General features: G+C 41.9%; 1 protein-coding gene across 5 annotated transcripts in view; it reads right to left on the bottom strand.

The window, feature by feature from the left end:
* The window catches only part of SNAP91 (synaptosomal-associated protein, 91kDa), a 64,348-nt gene extending 40,588 nt beyond the window's left edge, over nt 1-23,760 (bottom strand). For 4 of the 5 annotated variants that reach the window (XM_008940924.1, XM_008940925.1, XM_008940926.1 and 1 more), the window contains exons 1-4: nt 23,599-23,728; nt 3,383-3,525; nt 2,243-2,318; nt 1-103 (exon numbers count right to left, since the gene is read on the bottom strand). In XM_008940924.1, the coding sequence (XP_008939172.1) occupies nt 1-103; nt 2,243-2,318; nt 3,383-3,525; nt 23,599-23,728 (452 nt within the window). Of the gene's footprint in view, nt 104-2,242; nt 2,319-3,382; nt 3,526-23,598 lie in introns of all 5 variants that reach the window. The other variant, XM_008940927.1, reaches the window with a different exon arrangement.
* Nucleotides 23,761-24,082: the final 322 nt, after the last annotated feature.

Raw genomic sequence — 24,082 nt, 5'->3', positions numbered from 1 at the left:
CCTTTCTTCACTCTTGCAAAGTCAAATGCCATTTGTCTGTAGGAAAACGCTTTTTCATTCAAGTACCTACTATAACGCCTTATAAAGGTGGACATGTCATAACCTGAAAAAAAAAAAGTTATGTGTTTTACACTTAATTTTCACACTTGTTTGGAGGTGCTTTAGCAAATGAGAATATACAGTCAATAGATCCTAATATTATGTGATCCCTGATGCACTATAGAACTCCACATACAGAACCAGCATCACAAGACATCCATCTTCTGAAGAAAAAGCAGTAATGCTGCACCAAAACAATGTATCACTGTCCTCTGCTTCCAATAAATTCATCCAATGCACCAGTGACATGGCTCCTGGGGAAACCTGCTAGTGCCTTCCACACAGTTACATGGTAACATTACTTGATGGGAAAATCAGTTACCCTTCTATTAACAGGAAAAAATGCCAATTTAACAGAAAGTTTATATTTAAAATACTTACACTGGTAAATGACTTGCAGTGTAAAGACTGATCTCAACTTAAACGCTCCTGGTATTTTACATACATCAATCATGCCAACTTTTACATGGCCCTTCAAAATTTCCGATGAGGTTCCCCAGAACAAAGCAATTATGATGGCATTCACAGAGATTAGTGCTTTCTTTGAACTGCTACACCAGAGATCTTCAAGGCACATAATCCTGTACAGGCAGCCTCAAACTGTAGTGACTTTCAAGCCTGTAAGACTTATGAACACTTAGTATTACAGTCTACCCTTCAGGTATTTCTTCAAAGTTTCTTCCATACAGGAGTATGTGCAGTAGGTAACTCATCCTCCTCTTGAGTACAAGTCCAGTTTTGCTACCTTTGCCAAAACCCACTCCCCTCAACTTAGTCACTGACTGTATTTTTCCTTACTATCTCTTAACATTATGTAACTCTGCCAACTCAGGCTTAACACTACCAACTCTTATGTCTCATTATCTATGACACATTGTATTATCGATGAAATGGCAATTTAAGGCTAAAGAACATGGCAAAGAACACAAAGCAAGCATTTAACAGAATTTGTTGATGCCAAATACCAGCACCTTTGAACACAAGTGGCATGTTTTGCTTAAACAAACACAGTTCTAATATTGGTTTGGCTTTGTTCCTGCCCTGTGTTACCATTTCTAAAAGACACTCGAGTCTTGGTGTCACGTCTCCATACACAGATGGAGTAACATGGCATTGCTTTGATTTTGCCCATTACTGGAGCACTCCTGCATTCTGCCTACAGTCTGCAAATACTCTGACAGCTGCAGAGTTATAAGTTTTCTTTCTTCTCTAGTAGAGCTACTGTGAAACAAGCTTTTCCTCTAAGCAAAACACCAGGGAAATTCACTGGTAATTCCAGATTCAAATTAGCAAAGCAGACTTTGCAAGCTTTAGAGAGAACTTAACTTCTGCCTATAGACCTTTCTAAATTCACTACTCAAATCAAAACCAGCTAGTTCTTTTGTTGCACCTCCTGTCAGTTAAACACTTTTAGACAATTCCTAAAAAGGGCTGTGTCCCCAAGCAGACAAATTACCATTTAAGACTGAGTAAAAAAACCAAAAAAAAAAAAAAAGGAAATTTATCCATTTCAACCTCAACTGCCATAACAGTTAAGGCGATATCTTAGAATCATAGGATCCTTTAGGTTGGAAGGGACCTCCAAGATCATCAAGTCCAACCATTGAGCCATTAGGGCTCTGAAGTCCTCTGCTAAAACAGATCAGAATCTGTCAGGGTTGGAAGGGACCACAAGGATCACCCAGTTCCAACCCCTCTGCCATGAGCAGGGACACCTCTCACTAGATCAGGCTGCCCAGAGCCTCATCCAGCCTGGCCTTAAAGACCCCCAGGGATGGGGCCTCAACCACCTCCCTGGGCAACCCATTTCAGGGTCTCACCACTCTCATGGTGAAGAACTTCTTCCTCATGTCCAGCCTGAATCTGCCCACTTCTAGCTTCGCCCCATTCCCCCTAGTCCCGATTTCAATGAGCACTAAGGGAGTCGTGCAGTTTCACCTTTTGAGTAAAAATTTTGCAGGAACTGAGAAACCTTGTATTGAAGCTGTCCAGAAGCTCACCTGAGCATCTGTACTCCTTAAGTACTTTTAAAAAGGTTTCAGGAGCACATTTTTATATTATTTGCATCTTATGAATGAAGGAGCAAATAACAATAGTATCTTATTCAGAATCTTGTTAAGTTTATAGACATGAGTAAGCTTACCATGAGATCCACTTTTGTCCAGAAAATTGCTGAGATTGAACAATGTGTTTCTAGATGCCAGGTATTGAATAAATCTCTGCAAAACAAAGTTATTTTCTTATCACAGGCTGTATCTGAAGGCTTTGCACCTCCTAGCAGGAAGATTACCAGTCTAGTTACAAGACACACACAAAACCTCACATTTTTGTCTTAGCCTGCAATACCTTTCCTCAAACCTTTTTTCCATCCATTCAGATTAATTACATTTAGCCTGAATCTCTATTAAATATCCTACTGTATACATAAAAACAGAGTCTTTGCAAAACACAAACCAGACTGTGGAAGGAGCAATAAAAATGATGAATTCTCAAAGAGATTTGAGGAAGCACAAGATTTATCTGCTCACAAAGCAGGATATCCAGGCTAGTACCAGACTTTTCAATCCAGCAGCTCTCAGCTGCAGCCAAGTTGAGGTCCCGTTTTAATAACAAGCAGGCCCCATATCGAGTACAGAGACTAACAGCCTGAAACAGTTACAGAAAGCAAATCAGAATATTGGACAAAACTTGGAATGGAAAAGCAAGACAGGAGTAAAAATCTTACACTGTGATGCTGGAGAAGTTCATTGCATGGAAACACTTCATATACAGCCAGGGAGGAATTGTTTCAGTCATACTAAAGCTATTTAAGTATGGTTTTTGTTTGTACACAGGCACACCAGACTATATAGGTCAATAAAAAACAAGGGCGAGGAAAATTCAATCCAAAAGGCTATCAAGTTGGATTTACAGCTCTAGGAAGTTTCTAACACTCATGCAGAGAAGGCAGCTGTTTGGATGCCAGTGTCGCACATGCCAGAGCATCAACTTTGACTCTAGTTAAAAAGTCTCAGGGAGTCTTCAACCTTGCAAAGCCGTCTTCAGACAGTGCATAAATTGCCAATGTCCTGGAACACCGCTGCAGCTTGGTCTTGAAGAGACATAATCAGCATGCCTCCATCTACCTTGTTAAAGGTAAGTTTGCTCCTCATCAAGAATCATTCTTGCCCTTTGTTCTCAGGTCCTTACTTGTTCAGCAGAGATGCCTTTGCACCACTAACACTTTTGGCTTGGAGTCTGCTCAATGCCAGTGTGGTCTCAAGTGAAAGCTGATTACACTTACCTCATTGCCATGAACCATTAGATGATGTGTGGTAACTAAGGCTTTGAATACAACCACCCAGCTACTGTTTGTTGCTCGTTCAAAAAGCGTATCAGCCATCTGAGGAATATTCACATTTGTTTCATTTGTTGCTTGGATCAAGTCTGTAAGAGAGGGAAAAGGAAGGTGTTAGGTGCCACAAACAAGGTGGAAAAGTTTGCAGCTGCAGGCCATGGTTATTACAAACAGCAAGTTCAGTTTCACATTCTATGTTTAAAAAACAAAACAAATCCCCAACCCCTGAGATTATATTAGTACATGCTGACAGCAACACTTGCCTGACTTTCAGCCAACCCAGCTTTCCAACAATTCTGGCCTTAGCTACGTTCCAAACTTGTCTCCATCATCGCCTCGATGAAGTTAAGGTGCACAACATTACATGTCTTTACCGCTTGCAGGTTTTCAAGTTGTTTGTGGCAGTTCTAGTTTAGATGAGTTTTACTGGATTCCTCACTTACAGGTAATCCATCAAGCACACTGAACCCAGTCACATCAGCAAAAGTTACCACCAGAAACAGATACTCTCCTCATCTCAGAGGTTAGAGTTTCATCAGACCCAGACAGCGTAAGAGTGCATTCAGGCATGCATTAAGACCTCTTCAACAGTAGGAAAGAGGGCAAGGATACACATGAGTTTATACTGAATAACAGTCTTCTGCAAGCAACTGCACCTTACATAATAGAAATAAGACATTTGACTGTCTCAGGGAACAAGAATAAAATACAGCTTTGTGCCTTGCACATTAGGGAGGTGTAGACTTGCACAGGAGAGTACATGAAATTAAGGTAAGTACTTAAATCATAAACATTAGGTCAGTAAGCTTTCCACCAGCATCTCTATACCACATCTACTGATAGGATCTTCAATTTACTACACTTCCCATTACCTACAGACTCCTGCTAGGCAGCCAGTAATGACCTTCTACAAGCTATTACCTATTTTTGAGACACAGTTGGAAACTGTATACTGCAACTGCATGACCAAAACCTTGTGTGAAGCCAAACGTAGCCCTAGCAAGACTTCTGGGGATTACTTCACGCAACACAAAGAGCACAGAATAGACACCTCATTGTAGGGCTGACATTTAAAGTCTGAAGACCTGAGTAGAAAAAGTTAAAAATTAAAAAGTTTAACCATTAGACTAAGCATTAATTAAGCATTAAGTGTTACTAATGTAAATACCCATCTTTTACTTTCCCTCAGAGGACAGTAGTTATTGTTAATGATTTTCCACATATTTCATCCCTTCCCTATCCCCCAACTAGAAATATTCATACAGCTATTGAAGTCATTCAGTGATGACAGATACTCTAGCCTAGAAGCATGCAGGCTATTATGTGACTGACCCTTGCATACCCAAACTATGTGAATCTGTTGTAAAGACTCTACAGGGGTTCAGTTCACCTGGGCAGTAGGTCACCGCTTTACAAATCTGCTTTCTCTCCCCAGTACAAACCCATATGATGGAGGGCATTAAGGCTGCTAAGAGCAGAAAGCCAAGGTTCAGACTGCTGTGAAACTGCTGATTCTGCCTCTGCAGGGGAGGAAGAGTTCAGAGAGCATGTCTGTTTAAACAGAGTGATGAGTCACATCAGCTATAGAGAACCACCTGGTATGTTCAGAAACCTACATTGCTGTACCAGAAGAATTCAGAAGTTTAGTAAATTTTTTTTTTTTTTAATTCATAGTAAGTGGGTTTTACAGGTTTTTTACTTCTTTTAAACAGAATCAATTAAGATACAAAAAATCTATAGCTCAGAGTCAGAACCCCATTAAAAGTGCAGTGCTTGTGTTTAAAATTATCTTTTGTATGGGCATAAAAGCTGCAATTGTCTTCAGCCTCAGGTCAATGGAATGATTTTCTGTAATGAGCCAGAAGACAAAAATTATGAATCTGTTCATCAAGTTTGATTGTAAAACATTTGTTACCACTGGGGATTTTGTTTCGGTTGTTGGTGTTGGTTTTTTTTTTTGCAGAACACCTTCTGAAATGTGAAGTTCACTTCTATAACCTCAGTAATACTACCTATGATGGAGGCAGTTCCACAAAGAATTACAGCAGTAAAGCTATGCGGTTGAATGACAGCAGTTCAAGCTTGCAGTGCTCCAACAGCTCTCCTCGATCTTGTACAAACAGGCCAATAACATTTTATTCTGTACTGCTGATTAATGCACTATAGAAGATGGTAGTTTATAAAAGCCTAGAAGCAAGTCACAAGTGGCTTGCTCACCATTCACCCAGTTCAAAGGTTTTACTGCAGATGACAAGAATTTGTCCTCAATAGAAGGAAACATGCATCAAATTTGCAAGCTTTCAGTCCTGGGTTTCATTATGTAGCTCACTATGGAAGAGAGCTGCTATATATTGTGTATTATGGCAATGGACGTCAGATAATGACACCTCAGAGGAGGCCACACACAGCAATGCTGGCAACAGAGGAGAGGCTACAAGGCACTACTCCTATATGCTACAGCAGCACTGCTTCTGATGTCACTCAGTCATTTCTACCTCCTCTCCAAACTGCTGGAGGGTACAGCATCTCAATCTGCAGCTCTGAATGTTTTAGGACACATGTAATTAGAAAGGTATAATTAATTTTAAGCCTACTACTTTCAGTGCACAGGATTAACCATGCATGAAGATTTTACTCATCATGTGAGAGAGAGAAAAAAGGAGATGGCAGGTTAATTCTTGCAGAGCTGTTTCCCATGAAGTCATGCCACAAAGTTATGGAATACGAGCTTTCCAGATTTCTTCCCCAATACCACAGAGTCTCAGCTTAACCAACAAACACCAGCATCTGGAGCAACTCAGAAGCATATCTAACTTTAATAACTTCCGAGTAGGAGAGTTTGGTGGCTAAGCTAAATTTTGAAGACTTGAACAAAATTTTGAAGAATTTTACTTCAATGTGGCAGGGAAGAATATGTACAAGGAAAAAGAAAATGCATAAAACAAAAATTAAAATCTAGAAACTACATTTTTAAGATATACAGACATTTACTGGTGAGACAGAAACTTAGTCTTCAAAAGAGACAATGAAGTTCAGTCTTCCAAGCAAGTCACAAGTGAACTTGTTGATATAAAATAGATAATATTAAGTAGTAATAGATTAAGAAGAGCCTATAAGAAGCTGTATGAAACAACCTTACAAAACTGAATCCATTTGAGGTATATACAAGTAGGACAAACAAGCATTAAAAGGTACCTTCCTGATGAAGTTTCTACTACTGCAGGCATCCATGTCAAGTACAGTGACAGCTAATCCCCCAATCCATAAACTGAGTTCAAATACAAATTTCAAGCAGAGTAAGAAATTGGGAATTGTACATCAGTAGCAGCAAGTGCTTTCACCATAACTTTCACAGAAATTAAGCAGGTAAGAGAATGAAGACCTGTATACCCATCATTAGAATCCTTCCGTTTACTGTGTTACAAAATAATAATTGCCAAATCACAGTACATGATTTCTTCTGTTTCCTCTCTTCACATTTTAGTAGCTGCTACTTTGAACACTTACTCAGTCCAAAGGTCCTTGTTTATAACTTGGATTTGAATATCCTTCTTCTAGTTAAGTTCTGAGATGCAAAGCCAATGCACATAGAAACAAATGGTTGTTAATTCTTTGACACTGTACCTTAAATCTTAAACGCTGGTCTTTAAACTTTTTGGCTTGTCAACTCTTTGAACAAGTCTTAAGACAACCAAAACTTAATTAGGGAAGAGGAAGAAAAGAAAAAAGATTGAATGACACCTTTGTTAATAAAGAGACAAACCTGCCAAGTTGAGGAAGATCAGTAGAGGAAGTGAAGAAGACCAAAGTTAAGACACCTTAGCTCTTCATGACCTTTTAAAGTGATCACTAAAAGATGTGACTAGTTTTGGTGTTTCAAAGCTCATAAGGCAAAAAAACCTGCAGGAAGGTTTCAACATCTTCAAAATTTCAGACTTCTTCAGTCTCAAAAACTATTTCCTGTTTTTGAGATTTTGTTTTTAAAATCATAGAATCACAGAACCATAGAATGTCTGGGCTGGAAGGGACCTCCAAAAGTCATTTAGTCCAACTCCCTGGCCGTAAGCAAGGACATCTCCAACTACATCAAACTACTCAGAGCTTCATCTAGCCTGATCTTGAATGTCCCCAGGGATGGGGCCTCTACCACCTGTCTGGGCAACCTATTCCTGTGGTCTAACACCCTCATATTGAAGAACTTTTTCCTAATGTCTAACTTGAATCTCCCCTTTTCTAGCTTAAAGCCATTACCCCTCATCCTGTCACTACAAACCCTCATGAATAGTCCCTCCTCTGCTTTCCTGTAGCAGTAGGAGTACCTTTCAGGTACTGGAAGGTTGCTATAAGGTCCCCCTGGAGCCTCCTCTTCTCCAGGCTGAACAACCCCAACTCCCTCAGCCTGTCCTCACAGGAGAGCTGCTCCAGCCCTCTGATGATTTTTGTGGCTCTCCACTGGACACACCCCAACAGGTCCACATCCTTCTTGTGCTGGGGGCTCCAGAGCTGGACACAGCACTCCAGGTGAGGTCTCAGCAGGGCAGAGTAGAGCAGCAGGATCACCTCTCTCCATCTGCTGGCCACACTTCTTTTGATGCAGCCCAGGATGTGACTGGCCTTCTGGGCTGCTGCTGCGCATTGCTGGCTCATGTCCAGCTTCTCATTTACTCGTTACCCCAAGTCTTTTTCCAGTGAACTGCTCTCTAGCATGTCCTCTCCCAGCCTGTATTGGTAATGTTGGTTGCCCCTCCCCAGGTGCAGAATGCTGCACTTGGTCTTGTTGAACCTCATGAGGTTCACCTGAGCCCATCTCTCCAGCCTGTCCAAGTCCTTCTGGATGGCCTCCTGTACCTTTGGCATGTCAACTGCACCTCCCAGCTTAGTATTGTCAGCAAACCTACTGAGGGTGCACTCGATGCCACTGTCTGTGTCATTGATTAAGATATTAAGCAACACTGGCCCCAGTAAAGACCCCTGAGGGACACCACTTGCCACTTTTTCTCAGCTAGACGTTGAGCCAGTGACCACTACTCTCTGTGTGCGGCTGTCCAGCCAGTTTCTTATTGAACCCATATCTCTCCAACTTAGAAAGGAGGATGCTGTGGGAGACAGTGTCAAAGGCCTTAGCTAAGTCAAGATAGATGACGTCCACAGCTCTTCCCTTGTCCACCAATACAGTTGCTTCATTATAGAAAGCCACCAGATTGGTCAGGCAGGACTTGCCCCTAGTAAAGCCATGCTGAAATGAGAAAGATTATATAACACTTAAAAGGTAAAGGAATGAGATCCTTTACATATTGTATTCTGGATCTAAGCAGGGTTTCTTCCTTTTTTATTCTGGGATTTTTTTTTTACTTAATTCTTTAGTAAACAGACCTGGAATTCCCCAGTTCAAAGTTAATTATTCACAATTTACATTTCAGTATGCACAGAAAGAGCAGCAAAGCACAAAACCTCTCTGTTCAATGGGATATTGGTGACAGCTTAAGAGCAGATGTCATTCCAAGTTGAATTAACATGTGAGATGCCTCAGCATCTGAGCTCTGTCATACATTCATCTCCTAAACTTTGCCAAATCTTCCTGACAGTAACCCCCTTACAGATCTTCCTGACTATTATGCTGAATGCTACAATAGTCTCCACAAGTTTGGGGCTTTTTATTCTTGCTTTTAAGTATTAAATAATGCCTTGAACCTATAAGAAAGGAAATGCAGGATTGTTGCAAATCTGGGCTAGTCAAGAACAGAAAGAAGTGGCTTAAAGTAGCAGAACTATATCAGGAAGCTGCTATATCATTGTGCTAACCAATGCAAGAGCTGGACTTCCAAGTCTACAGAAGACTGACCACAAAACAGTACTGGAAAGCAGAACAAAATTATTCATTTCTGCTTCTGTGATAACCACTCATGGCAACATTAGATGGTTTTAAAGTTGTTGGCTTTGACTACCAAGCAATCCCACAAACAAGAGTTGGGAGTGTATCTGTGGGGTAAGAGTTAACCATCTATTCTTTTCACCCCCAGCTTGTGCTGTGTCCACAAACATGTATCATCATCTGGCTTGTAACGATCTCCCCAGGCAGAACAACAATTCATACTGTGTCCTCTTTCCTCCCCAAAAGTCTACCTCAGGAGTTACTACATGTCACCTTGACCTCAGCAAGCCTATCCAGGTCCAGCATCTTCCAGATATTGCCTATGCACTTCCATGCCTGTCAATTCAACAAACCTAAACACAATCTTCCACAGATGGTCTCCAGGTACTATAACGACTTTCACAGTAACTCTGCTATAGTCTTTGTGACTACAAATAACCAGAGGGACTGCTACCTCCTCTCTCCAGCCTTGCTTCACAGATCTCCTTCCCAAACACATCTCAAACTCCTCGGAGGACATATATTTGCTGCAGATCCTGAAGTTTGAGAGGTTGTGACAGTCAGTCTTTAAATTACACAACTGCATCCCACACCAAGACAACCTTTTATATACAATTTCTTCCTCTCTGCCTGCTCATAGTCATACTACACATAGTATTAAGTGCTTTGCAGAAGAGAAAAACATTTTCTTCTTCCCTATCAATCACATGAAGAGCCTGCAGAGAAACAGGGCAGATGCCTTCAAGTATCAGCAAATTTCTCTTGAGCTTCCTCCAATTTCTCAAATAGAGTTTAATTAGCCATAGAATCATTTTATCATCACACTACTCCTTTTTCAATACAAGAATGCACCACTTCCTATATCACCAAATACCTGTTTTAAAAACAAAGCTGAAAAATCTACTGCCTATGAACACTGCCAGATTTTATTCCAACACATTTCCACACAGTGGCACCCCTCCTTCCCCACCATATAAAGGCAAGATATTTGGCTTTAAGTCACCTGCAAACACCACCTCCAGCTCATTAGCAGCATTAAACTGCTAACTAAAGTAGCTATGTTGGACTTGTGCCCCTTTTAGTCCTTAACAATTTATACAGATGGCTCTTCCTCCTGAGAGGTTCAGGTGCAGCTCTCTTGGAAAGGGGAAAAAAAAAAGCTGTCAGGTGGTCTTGTACTGGATCTGAAAGGGTGAGACCAAAGCAGCTCTCTCCTTAAGTACTAATAACAGGGGAAAAAAGTGTGATTGCACTGTGTTAAAAAAAAATATTGCCATAAGCAACTCCAAGTTTGATGAAATATGGATAGATTTAACTTAAAAGTTCCCAGAACTTATAGTTCCACTGCCTCTGGGGGAGAATAATGAGTATTACCTTTAGTGTTTACATTGGAGTTGTCTCCTTGAGAGTAGTGCAACTGAGAGATGACATTCAGACCAGCTGCAGAAGCTCAAGTTTCAGAAGCAGTCATTGGGGTTTTAAGTATGGTCTTTAAGACTTCTAATTAATTAGTGATGAATATTTTCTATGGACAAAGTGTGAGACCTTACTGACATCCATGATTCAACTGTTTGGGAGAATAAAAGCTTCAATTTTACTTAGGAATTAAATATCTGGAACAATAGAGCTGCCACCCAGAAGACAGGCTAACACTAAATCCCTAGTGCAAACGTACCAGCTTTTTAGCCTCGAACACACGGAGCCAGAACAAGCAAAGGAGAAAAGGCCCCACAGTCAAAGACACCTGCCTGGTTTCTTTCCAAACACGGCTTTTTCAAGCAGCTTCACTGTAAGAAAAGCCTTAGTTATTAAGCATGGAAACTTTCCCCTGTCCGAAGTAGTAAGAAAGTCAGTCTTGACCTTCACTTGTACAGAATTCACTCACTCTGCATACCAATGAATTTATCTCAAGCAAGAATACAAGTTCATCAAAGCTGAGGGAAGTAGAGAAATCACTGCCTCAGTTATTCCTTCCTCTCACCCATAGACCCCATTCCAGACTCTCTCTCCACCCAACTCCTACTCCACAACTAGCTCAACAGAAAGCTGCATTATTAAAGTCTAGTTAATTGACTACTGTAACTGGATACCAGGATTCCAGCTGTGGCCTGTGATTATCCTTCCAGGAGGGTGAACAACCCCTAAGATAGCCTATTGGTTATACCAATTCATAACTCTTACCTCTTGACTGTTTATAGAAATATCAGTAACAGGATCAACTGCAGCTTTTATCCAGGACAGCACCACTACACTAGAAAAATTAGGATTTCATGTTTGCCACAGCAGCATGGGGTCATTTACTGTAATTTCTGCACTAGAGCATTTTCTTATCAGCCTTTACAGGTTGGGTTGATCTCACATTCAGCCACATCTGGCAGAAAGTGTTATTCAGCTGAGGCATGGTACATGAGCTACTGGAGTTGCCATGCTGCTGTCACTTTTACTCTGAGAAGAATGAACCCTGGTTAGTGCTTTCCACCCCAAAAATTATCTACTTGCCTCAGAAAACCATTTGGTTTTAATAAACTTGTAGAAGTGAAACTGTCACTAGCCTATCACCTCTGCTCAGAACAGCAACTTGTAATCCACTACACATGTCCATGAGATTGGATATACTGGGAGCAGCCTGACGTGTCAGCTGCACTATTTAGCTGTTACACACTGGGAATACTAAAAAAAAAAAAAAAAAAAACAGGGTAGGAATGAGACAACACGCAAGCAACTTCAGTGGCATGTTAATTAGCTGCAGCCTGTATGCTAGAAACGGGTCCATGGAGCAGGAAGGCTGAGCAGCTGACAGATCTAACTTTCAACATCCAGACCACGGTCCATGCTTTTCCTACTCTCTCAGCAGGATTTTTGAGAGTTCTGCTATTTTGTCAATGGGTGCCACATGACACAACCTTCAGTAGGGTCAGCTTGAAAAATAACCAAACAAGGCAAGAGAACCCATGCACTCTACCAGGCTGCCAAGCCACTAGCAGCTTAGCATAGGTTGAAACTCTTAACTGGGAATCAAGTGCCCACAGTTATGCAGACAGTCCTGTTGAAAATATGGATACATCTGTAGGAAAGAAAAGTGTAATGCTGGAGGGAAAGGATGCTATAGAGAGGGACCCTGACAGGCTTGAGAGGTGGGCACATGCCAACTTGATAAAGTTCCACAAGGCCAAGTGCAAGGTCCTGCACCCGGGTCAGGGAAATCCCAAGCACAAATACAAGCTAGGCAGAGTAGGGGTTAAGAGTAGTCTTGAAGAGAAAGACTTATGGGTGCTGCTGCTGAAAAGCTCAACATGAGCCAACAATGTGCAAGTGCAGCCCAGAAAGCCAACCACATCCTGGGCTGGATCAAAAGAAACATGGCCAGCAGGTGAAGGGAGGTGATTCTCCCCCTGTTCTCTGCTCTCGTGAAATCCCACCTGGAGTACCGTGTCCAGCTCCAGAGCCTCCAACACAAGAAAGACCTGTTGGAGCATGTCCAGAGGAGGGGCATGAAGACAGGCTGAGAGTTGGGGTTGTTCAGCTTGAAGAAGAGAAGGCTCTAGAGAGACCTTATTGCAGCCTTCCAGTACTTAAAAGGGGCCTCCAAGAAAGCAGGAGAGGGACTCTTTACAAGGACTTGTAGTGATAGGATGAGGGGTAATGTCTTTAAACTGGTATAGGGTCGGTTTAGATTAGAAATTAACTTCTTCACTATGAGGGTGTTGTGACACTGAAACAAGTTGCATAGGGAAGTCATAGATGCTCTCTCAGGGGAGATGTTCAAGACCAGGTTAGATGGAACCTTGCACAACCTGGTCTAGTGGGGGTGTCTCTGCCTGTGGCAGGGGTGTTGCAACTAGATGATCTTCAAGGTCCCTTCCAACCCAAACCATTCTATGATTCTATGAATGCAAACCTGTCCATACAGTCGGTGCAAAAGCATGACATCCCAGAGCCATACCAAAGCAGCTGCAACTAAAAGACAAGTACTTTGTAACATGGGTGCAATTGTTTCAATCCATTTTTTCTTGTATCTATGTACCTATAAAGCAACAGAAAGACTGTAAGAGCTGTAAGAGTCCCTAAAACCAGACAGCTGCCTTGTGTGAATGACTGAAAAAGGGGTTTCTTTTTTTTTTTTTTACAGATTGATGTTCCCCACAGTTAGACAGAGCGTTACTCTCTCCTTGCTAAAGAACAAAAAAAATGTGAAACCAAATGTGCAGTTTATGTTCATTCCCCTGTGCTACACCAGTTAAAGAAGAATCCTTTGCTTCTACACAGACAGGTGAATTTAAGCTTCAGGAAGTTTGAAAAAAGTAACATCAACAACCAGTAGACTTTACTTTTATACATGAGCCTGCAGCCTTTTATATACTGCAGATTTCTTGATATTGAAAAAAAATCAGCTAAATTTAATGGAACATCCACATGAGAGACACAAGATGCAGCTAGGACTACTAATGTTTCAAAAAACTGACAGTAGTAAGTTGCTATCTAACAGTTCAAAGTCTCCAGTGCCTCTAGAAATGTGCATGTCACTAGCAGTGGAAGTCTCCTATAAAGCTATTGATGAGTAGGGAAGTTGGGATCCATCACGCAGGCTGGCATGCAGGCAGCAATACTTTGTGCAGAGTCAGATCTCTAGACTGGGACATCTTGAAGTGTCAAACTCCTAAGCATGATATGGAGGTGAGTTTTTAAAGGCAGCTTCCCATAATATTGCATAAGCAATTTCCAGCTTCCTGATAAACAAGAGGGAGTTCTTTAAACTCACCTACTGCAGACATAATGAACTTTGCCTGTTAATACTCTAGCCATTCACAAATAACAGAGCAATTTGGAGTTTAAATCAAGCTTAGCGAAACTAGAAAGACTCTACATGCTTAGAATGAAAGATCTGATCAGAAAGTCACAGGGAAGGCTCACATAGCAAAACACCATTCTGTGTCAGATACCAGTAACAAAACATCACACATGATAAAATGCTCATGTTTTCAAAACACTGGCACACTAGATATGCTGACTTCCTCTGGCTTGCTGCCCCTTAGCAGAGCGCACATTCTTCTGTAAACAGGTTTAGGTGAAACAATGAAACTTAGATTGAGAGCTACGGGCACAATAACCACACTTCATGTTCCAGAGTCATGCAGCAAGACCCAAACCCAGTCTCCCTTTGAAAACGTTAGGTTTTAAAACTCCAGGGTTGCTGAAGAACTGATGCAATGATACATTAAAGCCTTTATCTATATACAAACTCTATATCATGAGAAACAGCAGCCTTCAGAGCCAGGAAACAGGCCAGCTGGCTTCCCCCTTTCATACAAGTCCTACAGTCTCTGAAATGAGAAGTGAAAGAGTCCTTTTAGAAACCGTCTGCACTCCCACTTCAGTGCATCTATGTGGGCTCCTCAATTACGTGTAAGGATGTATGCTCTAGCTAGGGCAGTCCTGCACCGTGGCAAGATAACCAAGCACCGCCTTCTTTTGAGGACCTTCCTCTACACTTGTAAACTTATAAACCTACATGCATTTTAAGAACGTGGGCGACAAGTCAGCATGTTTTATTCATGCTTTGATCAGTCATGTCTTCCTCTCACTTCTATGGAGGACCATTTTAGAACATTCTGTAAACTATAAGGGAGACTTAAGAGAAATAACAAAACTACGCCAGAGCCACTAGGAGCCTGCCAGGCTCTGCTGGCTAACCACTGACCATCTGCTGTGGAAGCACCCGCTGCCATTGTGTCATTTGTGCTCACGCCAAGCCAAGAATCAGACTGAAGTGATCTACTACAGTGCCAATAGTCAAGCCACAGTCTTGTCCCCCCTCTTTAGGACAGCAACATTTAGAACACTTTCTTGAAAAGATATGTTCTTCAGTCCTTTAAATACATAGTAGAACAATCTTAACTCAAGTCAGGCTCTGCTGGCTAACCACTGACCATCTGCTGTGGAAGCACCCGCTGCCATTGTGTCATTTGTGCTCACGCCAAGCCAAGAATCAGACTGAAGTGATCTACTACAGTGCCAATAGTCAAGCCACAGTCTTGTCCCCCCTCTTTAGGACAGCAACATTTAGAACACTTTCTTGAAAAGATATGTTCTTTAAATACATAGTAGAACAATCTCAACTCAAGTGGACACCAAACTCTCCAATCTACCCTTACTGGTGTTTCACATCTCAGCCATAATATAGTCTCCTAAAAATCATGGAAACAACTAGCAGAGAACACTGCTTTCTTTTTCACTCTTTCTTGGAGAAAGCAAAGCCACCTTGGCAAAGCACATGACTTAGCTGTTTTGTTAGAGCTCTGTGGCAGGAGTTCCTGTCAACTTGCTTTCTACATGTGGCAGTTTTGCATATTGGCTTATGACCAGGACTTGATTGCCATGAGTCAGACCCAAGCTGTGGACATGTCCGGTCAGCAGCTTGTAGTTCTCAGTACACATGAGAGGCAGGGTGTGCTTTCTTGGTGGCCTTCAAGCATGATCATGCCTATGCACCTGCAACTTCTCCTCTACAAGAAGTATCGCAACACATTTGAGTTTTATCAACAGCTAGAAAAACAGACTCTAGGAAAGGCAACAAACTGACACACTGTCCCAGCTCAAATAGCCAGAGCACAGATTAGGATGACACCAGGACTTCTCAGCATCCAATCCCTTCCATTATAGTCAATTAAGATACTGGCATAATCTAAAATAAAGCATGAGATCATATTATCCTGGGCAGGGAAGAGGAACAGAAGGGTATGTAGAGTTGGTTTGTCCAGAAGTTGATGGCAATACAGCTCACTGCCGCCTCCTATACTGTGCCTACGACTGAGCTGCAAGCCTCAGACACCCAGGGGATGCACGATTTGACAGCACTCTAGAAAACATTGCTTTAGTATTCCACCTACATTCAAAGTGCATTTCAAGGCTGATGTCCAATATAATTTGTGGCACTAGTCCAGACTGCTGGTATATTCCATCTCCTAGTGGACTACAACTCTCAACCGCTTCAGCAAATGTGTTTCACAACATGAAGAGAAGTTTTCATGAGCACAAGCAGCTTACTGGCTACCAGCTACAACTGTTCAATATACCTCTGAGCCCACCCTTGCAAAACTTGTATTGATTTTCAGAGTTTTCAAGCAGCTCTGCAGAAATAAACATGATTAAAATAGCAAGATCAGAAGTATTAAAAACATTTTTAACAGTCTAGCGTGCGGGTTGCAAGGCTCCAGAAAAAGCAGACTCAACCATTCCCTGCAAAGTGACAAGCTAGCTTCTGCCAAGTATTCTGATTGCCTTCTAGCAATTGCCAACATCTGTTTTATTCAGGTTTTTATTTAAGCCATCAGCCTCTCATCCAAGCAAAATTTTGGCCAGTAGAAAAATCAAGCAACCATGCAGAGTCTGATGGGGTCTAATGTCAACTTACCAATGAAGCTTCACACTGCAATCTTGCTGGTACTGCTGACTCAGGGGAACAAAAGTACTGCTGCAAACTCTGTGCTACAAATCATTGACTGCAAAGCTACTAGAAAGGCTTCTTCTATCATTAGTTTGAGTTCTGGGTTCATCCCCGTGCTAGATAATCGACTCTTTCAGTACACTGGACACCCTGTGCTGAGATTCAGACCCTGATTTCCCAGCTTGCTTTATTTGTTGCTTTTTTAGTTTTCATGGTATTTGAAATCCCCCTCTCCAAGCCAGGCTCCTAATATAGCTCCTAATCTGCATGCTATGTGTTGAAATTTGGAGATTTCATGTCAACAGACACTCGTCAGTGAGACTACTGTATTTCCACTAGTCACCCACAAGAACTCGTGCTTTTCTATCCTCACCCGCATCCTGATCTGTGCCTTGAAAAGAAACTCTCAAAAGGAACAGGGCATGCTAACTTAATGATACTGTTTGGTACCACTGACTCATCTTTAGACGACAGTAAGCCTAAAGGAAGTGATATGTCATCCCCTCCCCTCAATTTTTCCCCATCTCCAGAAACACTGCAGCCAGTTCCTTCAGCAATACCATAAGCCCACAGCTGACTGAAGAAGGTCTCACTTTTCTTCAGGACAGGGGGTATATCAGGTGCATATCACAAGGTTTTGGGAGCAGGCAGGGATGTTCCAGCTGCCACCTCTGAGAACAGGGATCTCTTTCACAGGCTGCAGGGGACAGCTGATCCAGCATCATGGAGTACCTCCTGCTCCACCTCTGACTTTGGTGCTCCCTCTGTCATTTCTCATTTTTTCCTTCCTTTTGCCTGTCCAGTATTTTCTGTCCTTTAAATATATTTTCCTGGAGGTGCCCCAAGTTTGGTGGACGGGCTCAACTATCCTCTGTGGGTTCACTGTGGAGCTTGTTGCATCTGGCACAGAGCATGGCCTGATTTCTTCTCAGAGGCCACGCCTGCAGCCAACTCCTTGCCATGGACATCCAGTACTGGAGGAAAGATAAGTAAGGTAGGAAGAACAAAGTAGTCTCAAGTATCTTGAACACAGGCAGAAAAATGCTAAAAGGTGTATTACCATTTCTTCAGCAGTGGGGCCTAAGAGGGCAGCAAATTTTTCTCTTTCCTCTGGCTACGAATTTCTCCATCCAGCAATAAGCAGGGAAGAAGAACAGCACCCTAAATGCTCTATGCCTTTCAGAGTTATCCTGACTGTCATCTACTTTTAAGCACTCCAGAGGATCCTTCATGGGAGAGAGACACAGAAGCATGGATCAACCACAACAGCAGAGCACCTGGAGACTTTGCAGAATTCCTCACTACTGGGACAGGCCCACGTAAGACACACACTGAAGTGGAGGGCTTAAGAGCCAGGCTGGGATATCAAAGGCTCAGATCGAATCAAGCCACAGGAAATCAAACTGCTGACTTTGTTGTTGTTGTTTAAAAAAAAATGTTCAACTGCTGCCACCCAGGATCTAAGGAAGTAACACTACAAGACTACTATGAAACATATTCAACTACTAAATAGAAGTGATTAAAACTACAGACTGGTCACTGTCATACTGACCATCTTATCAATAAGAGGCCTCAAAAGACAGACATAGCTATTCCACTATCAAGGTCTACTGATGGAAGTCAGTGTAACAGAAAGACCTGACTGTTCCCCAGATTTTTCACCCATGACCTTGACAAATCATATTAAACAGAAGAATCTTGATGACTACTGAAAGCAGATAAATGCATGCCTTCAGCTGAGGAAAATCCAAGGGGAAGGAGGGTAGGACTAGTCAGTCTGGCTTTATCAAGTTACAGTTTGAATAAAAGAAAGTTTAATATTACACTGTCTATTGACTCTTCTGTTTTCCCATCCTCCCTTCCCCTTCCTTAGGCACTATAACAGGAGAAGACTTAAAATACATAACAGCTGAGACACACAAGGATCAAGTGATCCTGTCCACGCTTCAACCTTTGTAACTTAACAAGAACTCAAACTTCTACCTAGCTTCAAACATATTTTAAAAATTTTTAGCTAAATCTTAGCTTAATTAAAAGGGCAGCCTTCTCTTGGTACTACACATGCCTTAAAAACAACATGGGGTTGGTGGTGGGGGTGGGAAACTGAAAGGTAACACCACTGAAATACTCAAGATCAACTAATCTGAACATCTTTCTTACTACCTCCCCCGACTCATTACAGACATTTCTAGTCCTTCTCAGAGAACCACACTCCTCCAAATTAAATGAGTCTTGAGTACAGGTTTGGGAAAGGACATGGGAAGCCCACAAAAACCAAGAGCTATTCAACACAGAGACTGATGACAAATCCTTACCCACACACAGAAGTGTTAATCCAATATTGAATTAAAGAATTGTTTTCTTGGATTTATTATTTTATTTTCAGGTATGGAAGAGGTTAATTGGGGTGACAAAGGAGTTCACAATTTAGAATACAGCCCAGTTCTGACAACAAAAACCAAGCCACTATTACAGCTGATCTCCAATGCTAACTTTGAAGCAAAGTCATTCCTCTTGTACACGGAAACTGTGACAAATTACTGGAATGCAAGATACAGTGAGATATACAAAAGTAGTTTTATTAGTAAAGTGTGCGGGATTAAGCTCAGTTTGTACAGGGACTCCATTCCTGGTAATTTTCTTGAAGATACTTCCACGGCTGTAAACACCAAGAGTCACCTGGACTGCGGAGCAATGCAGTACTCATGGCTGCGCTACTCCCACTAGGAAAGGGCCCCGACTGCCAACAGACTTGGAACACTCCCCAAATCACTTCAACAGCAAACAATTCCGAAATACACACCCAAGCTAATCTTACTAGTCACTGAAGTCTAGTGACTCAAGATAGCTCCACCGACCCCCACCACCTCTCCCAAAAACACAACACAGATGTATTCCTCAGAAATGAGATAGCGGTTTTCAAGACTAATCTGTGGGATGTAGCAATTCTATCTTTTAGCAACAAAAACGGTATCTTTTTTAGGAACAAAAGTGTCTTTATAAGCAAAACACTGACACCAGCTCTGCAGCTCAGTTACCAGCATGAAATAAATTATAAATTCCCTTTTAAAGCCTTTGTTTGTCAGCCACATACAAATATGCAAAATTAGACTTGGAGTGAAAAAATGTTACTACAGATACACAGGTCATCTCCACAGCCACAGAATATCGAGTCCTGATATTCATCTACTTGGTTTTCACATTTCATGAAAACCTTCCAGCTCCTGATCAGGCCTCCAGAAGGGTCTTCTACTTTATGAGAATTATTTTGAAGAAGTAAGGAGGCACCACATGATCTTCTAGAATACACACTCCAGAACTTCCTCCTTCTGCAAAACAATTCACTCAAAATAAGTCAAGGAAAATCCCAGCCATTTTGATCATTTTTAGAAACAGGAACTAGTTAAAACCAACTGCAGATGCAACAACCTCACTGGTTTACAATTCACTTCCCTAAATGAAAGCTTGACAGTCTGTTTCTGAGCAAGATCCTTTATAAAAGTAGTTGAGAGGAAAAATAGGTAGAGCTGAACTCATCTATCATGTGTTACTTCCCTCTCCCAAAACCTCACCGTCAACATCATCAGGGTTATCCCCATTCAAGGCTGGAAGCTGCCTTCTACTTGCCCCACACAATTAAACCCTCTGTGAAGCCTTAACACATCTTTCAGAACAACTCTGAGAATGAAACTTCTATGCTGTGCCCTTTTCCTTCTACTGAACTGCTGCAGTTTATATGTCCTTAATGCATATATCTCATTCACCCCTCTGCAACAGCCCCTCTCATTGCAGCAAAATCAAGTTGTTGTTCCCCACTTCATGGGAATGCTTTCCTTGTTTGCTGTATCTAACTGTAATTTATTTAAAACAACATGGCTAGCTGAGGGAGATGAGCCCATATAATTTTAGTGACTTTAAAACAACTTTAAGATAAGAACAGGTTGCTAAAACCAAAAGGGCAGAGCTGTAACATGCCAACTGCAATGGCTTGCCCCAAACCATCAGAGCATCCTAGATTTACATTTTTTTTCCACAGGGACCTAGGAAATGAATTTAATGCCACCTGCCACTACTTCCATCCATTTCTGCAAATTTACTAGTAGGAAAGCTGGAATTCAAGAAAATGGTAAACCTCATTAATGAGTATATGATAGCAACTTAAACATACTTCAGTACTTCTTTACATGAGAAGCCTGTGCAGCACCCAGAGTCCAGGCCAAAGGACAGCCACTACTCAGCAACCATACTAAAGTCAGTATTTGAAAGCTATGCAAGTACAGAAAAAATCCTACAAAGGTAAACAATCAACTCAGGTTTTGTTCACAGAAGACATTCATTCTGCTCTCTCCTTCCTTCCTCTCACACATGCACTCATCTGCAAGTCATGCTTTTTACTCCTTGGAGCAAATTCCCCCTATGTAGTACTCAGTAAGAAAAAAAATAAACAAAAACAAACCCACCCTACCACCTTTCTATAACCCTCTAAAATCAGCATCTTCTGCAGAAAACTTATGAGGATAGACAACATGATGTCTCACTCTCACAGGACTACTTAACTCATGGTAAATAGCTCATCTCTCCATTTAATTTACAAAGCCTAGTTGCTAAGAAAGGCAGTGGAAGATAGGTTGTGTGATGTGGCGCCTGGCCACTAAGACACTAAATAAAATTATGGAGTTTCCTAAGGACACAGAACCACACCACCAATACTAGGACTACTGCTCTTCATAAATCATCACTCTGACCATTGCTCTCTGGTACCTGAAGTTTTAATCATCTAAACCCTTTGCACCTTCACTCAAAACGTATCTTAAGGCATTGGCAAGTTTTACCTTTCATTCCCTTCTCCACACCTTCACATGCTACTTATCCAACTTGAAATGCAGTCAGTCACATGGCTCAGATCTAACTCCACCTAGCAGTGCCTCCTGCACACATGGAAGCACTGCTCTTTCAGAGGATGAACTTATAAATTACTCCTCTCATTACAATATATAAAGCCCATTTTAACACTTGTTCACAAGGTATATGTCAGAGTTCAAGGAACTGCCTATCAATTCATAGTGATGAGAAAAGGTCTCAGGTTTAAGAGCCTGAAAATTTTTCTTTTAAAACATGAACTTCATTTTCATTCGTAGTCCACAATTTTGAATGTGCATATCTCCCACCAACAGCTCATTTTCTGAAGTGGCAACATCAGTACCCATATCCAAACACAGCCCCTTTCCAGAGCTGAATATAGCACTGGTAAATTATTTCTACCTCACTTTAATCCTGCCTATTTGAGACAGTACTTTTATTTTTATATATAAGTATACACAGAGGGATACAGCATGCTTTTAAATACTCGAACTATTTTTTTTTTTTCTTCTCTCTTTTTTAAGGTAAAGCTTTTAGTAACAGATAACAGGACAACTGAGACACGACCTACAGATTAAAAATGTGGACAGCTACCAACAGCAACATCAGAGACAAAAGTAACCATGATGATTTTTTAATCAAGTATCCACAGATGTATTTAAACACTGGTTTAGACTCAAGTCAGTCTTGAGTCTAATCAATGTTGCTTATGCCAGTATCTCATATATATATGATTATCTAGATATACTGTAAGATGGGCATGCTGTTTGCCACTTTAAGGTCTAGCTACAAAGTCACTGGAATTGAAATCTGGAATTATTTTCCAGAAGTAATACTACCTCCTTTTAAGAAATACAACATTGTCAGAAGTGTACTTACATGCACCTGTACCAGCATTACTTAGTAACAGTCAGCAGTCAAGAGATTGCTTGGAATAAAACCTGTTTATTTTTAGTGAAAAGTATTTCCTACCATGTCCAAAAAAAAAACCAAAAAAACCCAAAAACAAACAAACAAACAAACAAAAAACACAAAAAAAACCCAACTATTTAATTTTAGACTTTGAAACCTGTTTGTTGATCTACTGAGTTCAATGCTGGATGGAGTTCCTACTGGTAAACAAGGCCAATTAATGTCACGCAATTAAATTCTTTCACCATTCCACTCCTTTGTGTCTCCAAGCAGGGACTGACAGTTGAGTGGGTTGAAAACAAATAAAATAGTCAAGACAAAATATCACTAGCTCACTGTTTTTTAAGAAACATTTTGATTTCAACCTTGTTTCATGCATCAACTTGCTAACACCAGTCCGAAACAGAAATACATCTAAGAGACAAGGCTACCAGATATCTTCAATAAAACATGATCCAAACTCTTGGACAGCTCCTGAAGTTGCTGTCAGATATTTGGGACCTCAGCAATAGCCCATAAACTCTCCAAAGGCTGTCCCATTCTACATCATGGCATTATCAAAGTGCCTTGCCATGTAAGCACACCACCACTACACCTCTTCACAAGTCTGCTATGGAGACGGTCACACTCCTACCAGTGCAGGGCCAGCTCCTGCTGTAGCACTTATGTCTCTGCCTAGCTTAATCCTGACTGAAGTAGGCAGTGACAAGTGTGTGTCCATTTTTCCCTGTGTCCAATTCCCTCCCCTCTTCCCAAGCCCCTGCTCCACAAGGCACGCTTCACACTGCCTTCTTGGATAAAAGGCAAGAGGTCATGAGGAAAAACAAGAAAAAATGGCCGAAAGAGCAGTATTATGCAATAACAGGAGAAATGCAATAATAACTCATCCTCTCCGGAAGATTTCTCACAGCCCCTTAGGGTCTGCAAGCTGGCTGGCAGCAAGCTGGAGAGCCAGGCGGCTCAGAGGCACAGCCCGGAGCCCCGCGGGCAGCCGCCTCAGCCCCGGCTCGTCGCTGGGGAAACATAAAAAAGAAAAAAAAGAAAAAAAAAAAAGGAAAAAAAAGGGACGCTCACAGTCCAGGTGCTTTTTCTTGGGCCCCATCACTTCGTGCGTGGTGGCTTTGCAGACGGCTCTGGCTACGGCTGATCCCGTAACGCTGTACTGAGCAGCTGCGATGCGATCTTTCAGCGTCTGACCCGACATCTTCGCCTGGCGTGCCTGCCGCTGCCTGCTCTGCAGAGGCGGAAAACACGGGAGGGGAAGGGGAGATTCCGGGTTTATCGCCGGGGGGGGCACGGCAGAGATACGCACGCACACGGGCACACGCACACGGGCGGACATGGACACGCCACACGCACAATGGTCCCTCAGGCAGCCCGGCCCCTCTCGAGGCGCGGCCCCCCCGCCCCGTTGTGTAAGCCTTGCCTCGCTGGAAGCCAGCGGGGCAAAATAAGGGGTATTTTAGACGCTGCAGAGAAAGGTCGAAGGGGAAAAATGACGGTGGCAGAAGGAGGCTGCACACAATTAACGTCCGAGCCCCCGGGAAGAGGGGAGAGG

The sequence above is a fragment of the Merops nubicus genome, unplaced genomic scaffold (assembly GCF_000691845.1).
Source record: "Merops nubicus isolate BGI_N331 unplaced genomic scaffold, ASM69184v1 scaffold17005, whole genome shotgun sequence".
In the NCBI taxonomy this organism is placed as follows: Eukaryota; Metazoa; Chordata; class Aves; order Coraciiformes; family Meropidae; genus Merops; species Merops nubicus.
The sequence above is the reverse complement of the archived record's forward strand: the minus strand, read 5'-3'. Positions and strand labels throughout refer to the sequence as shown.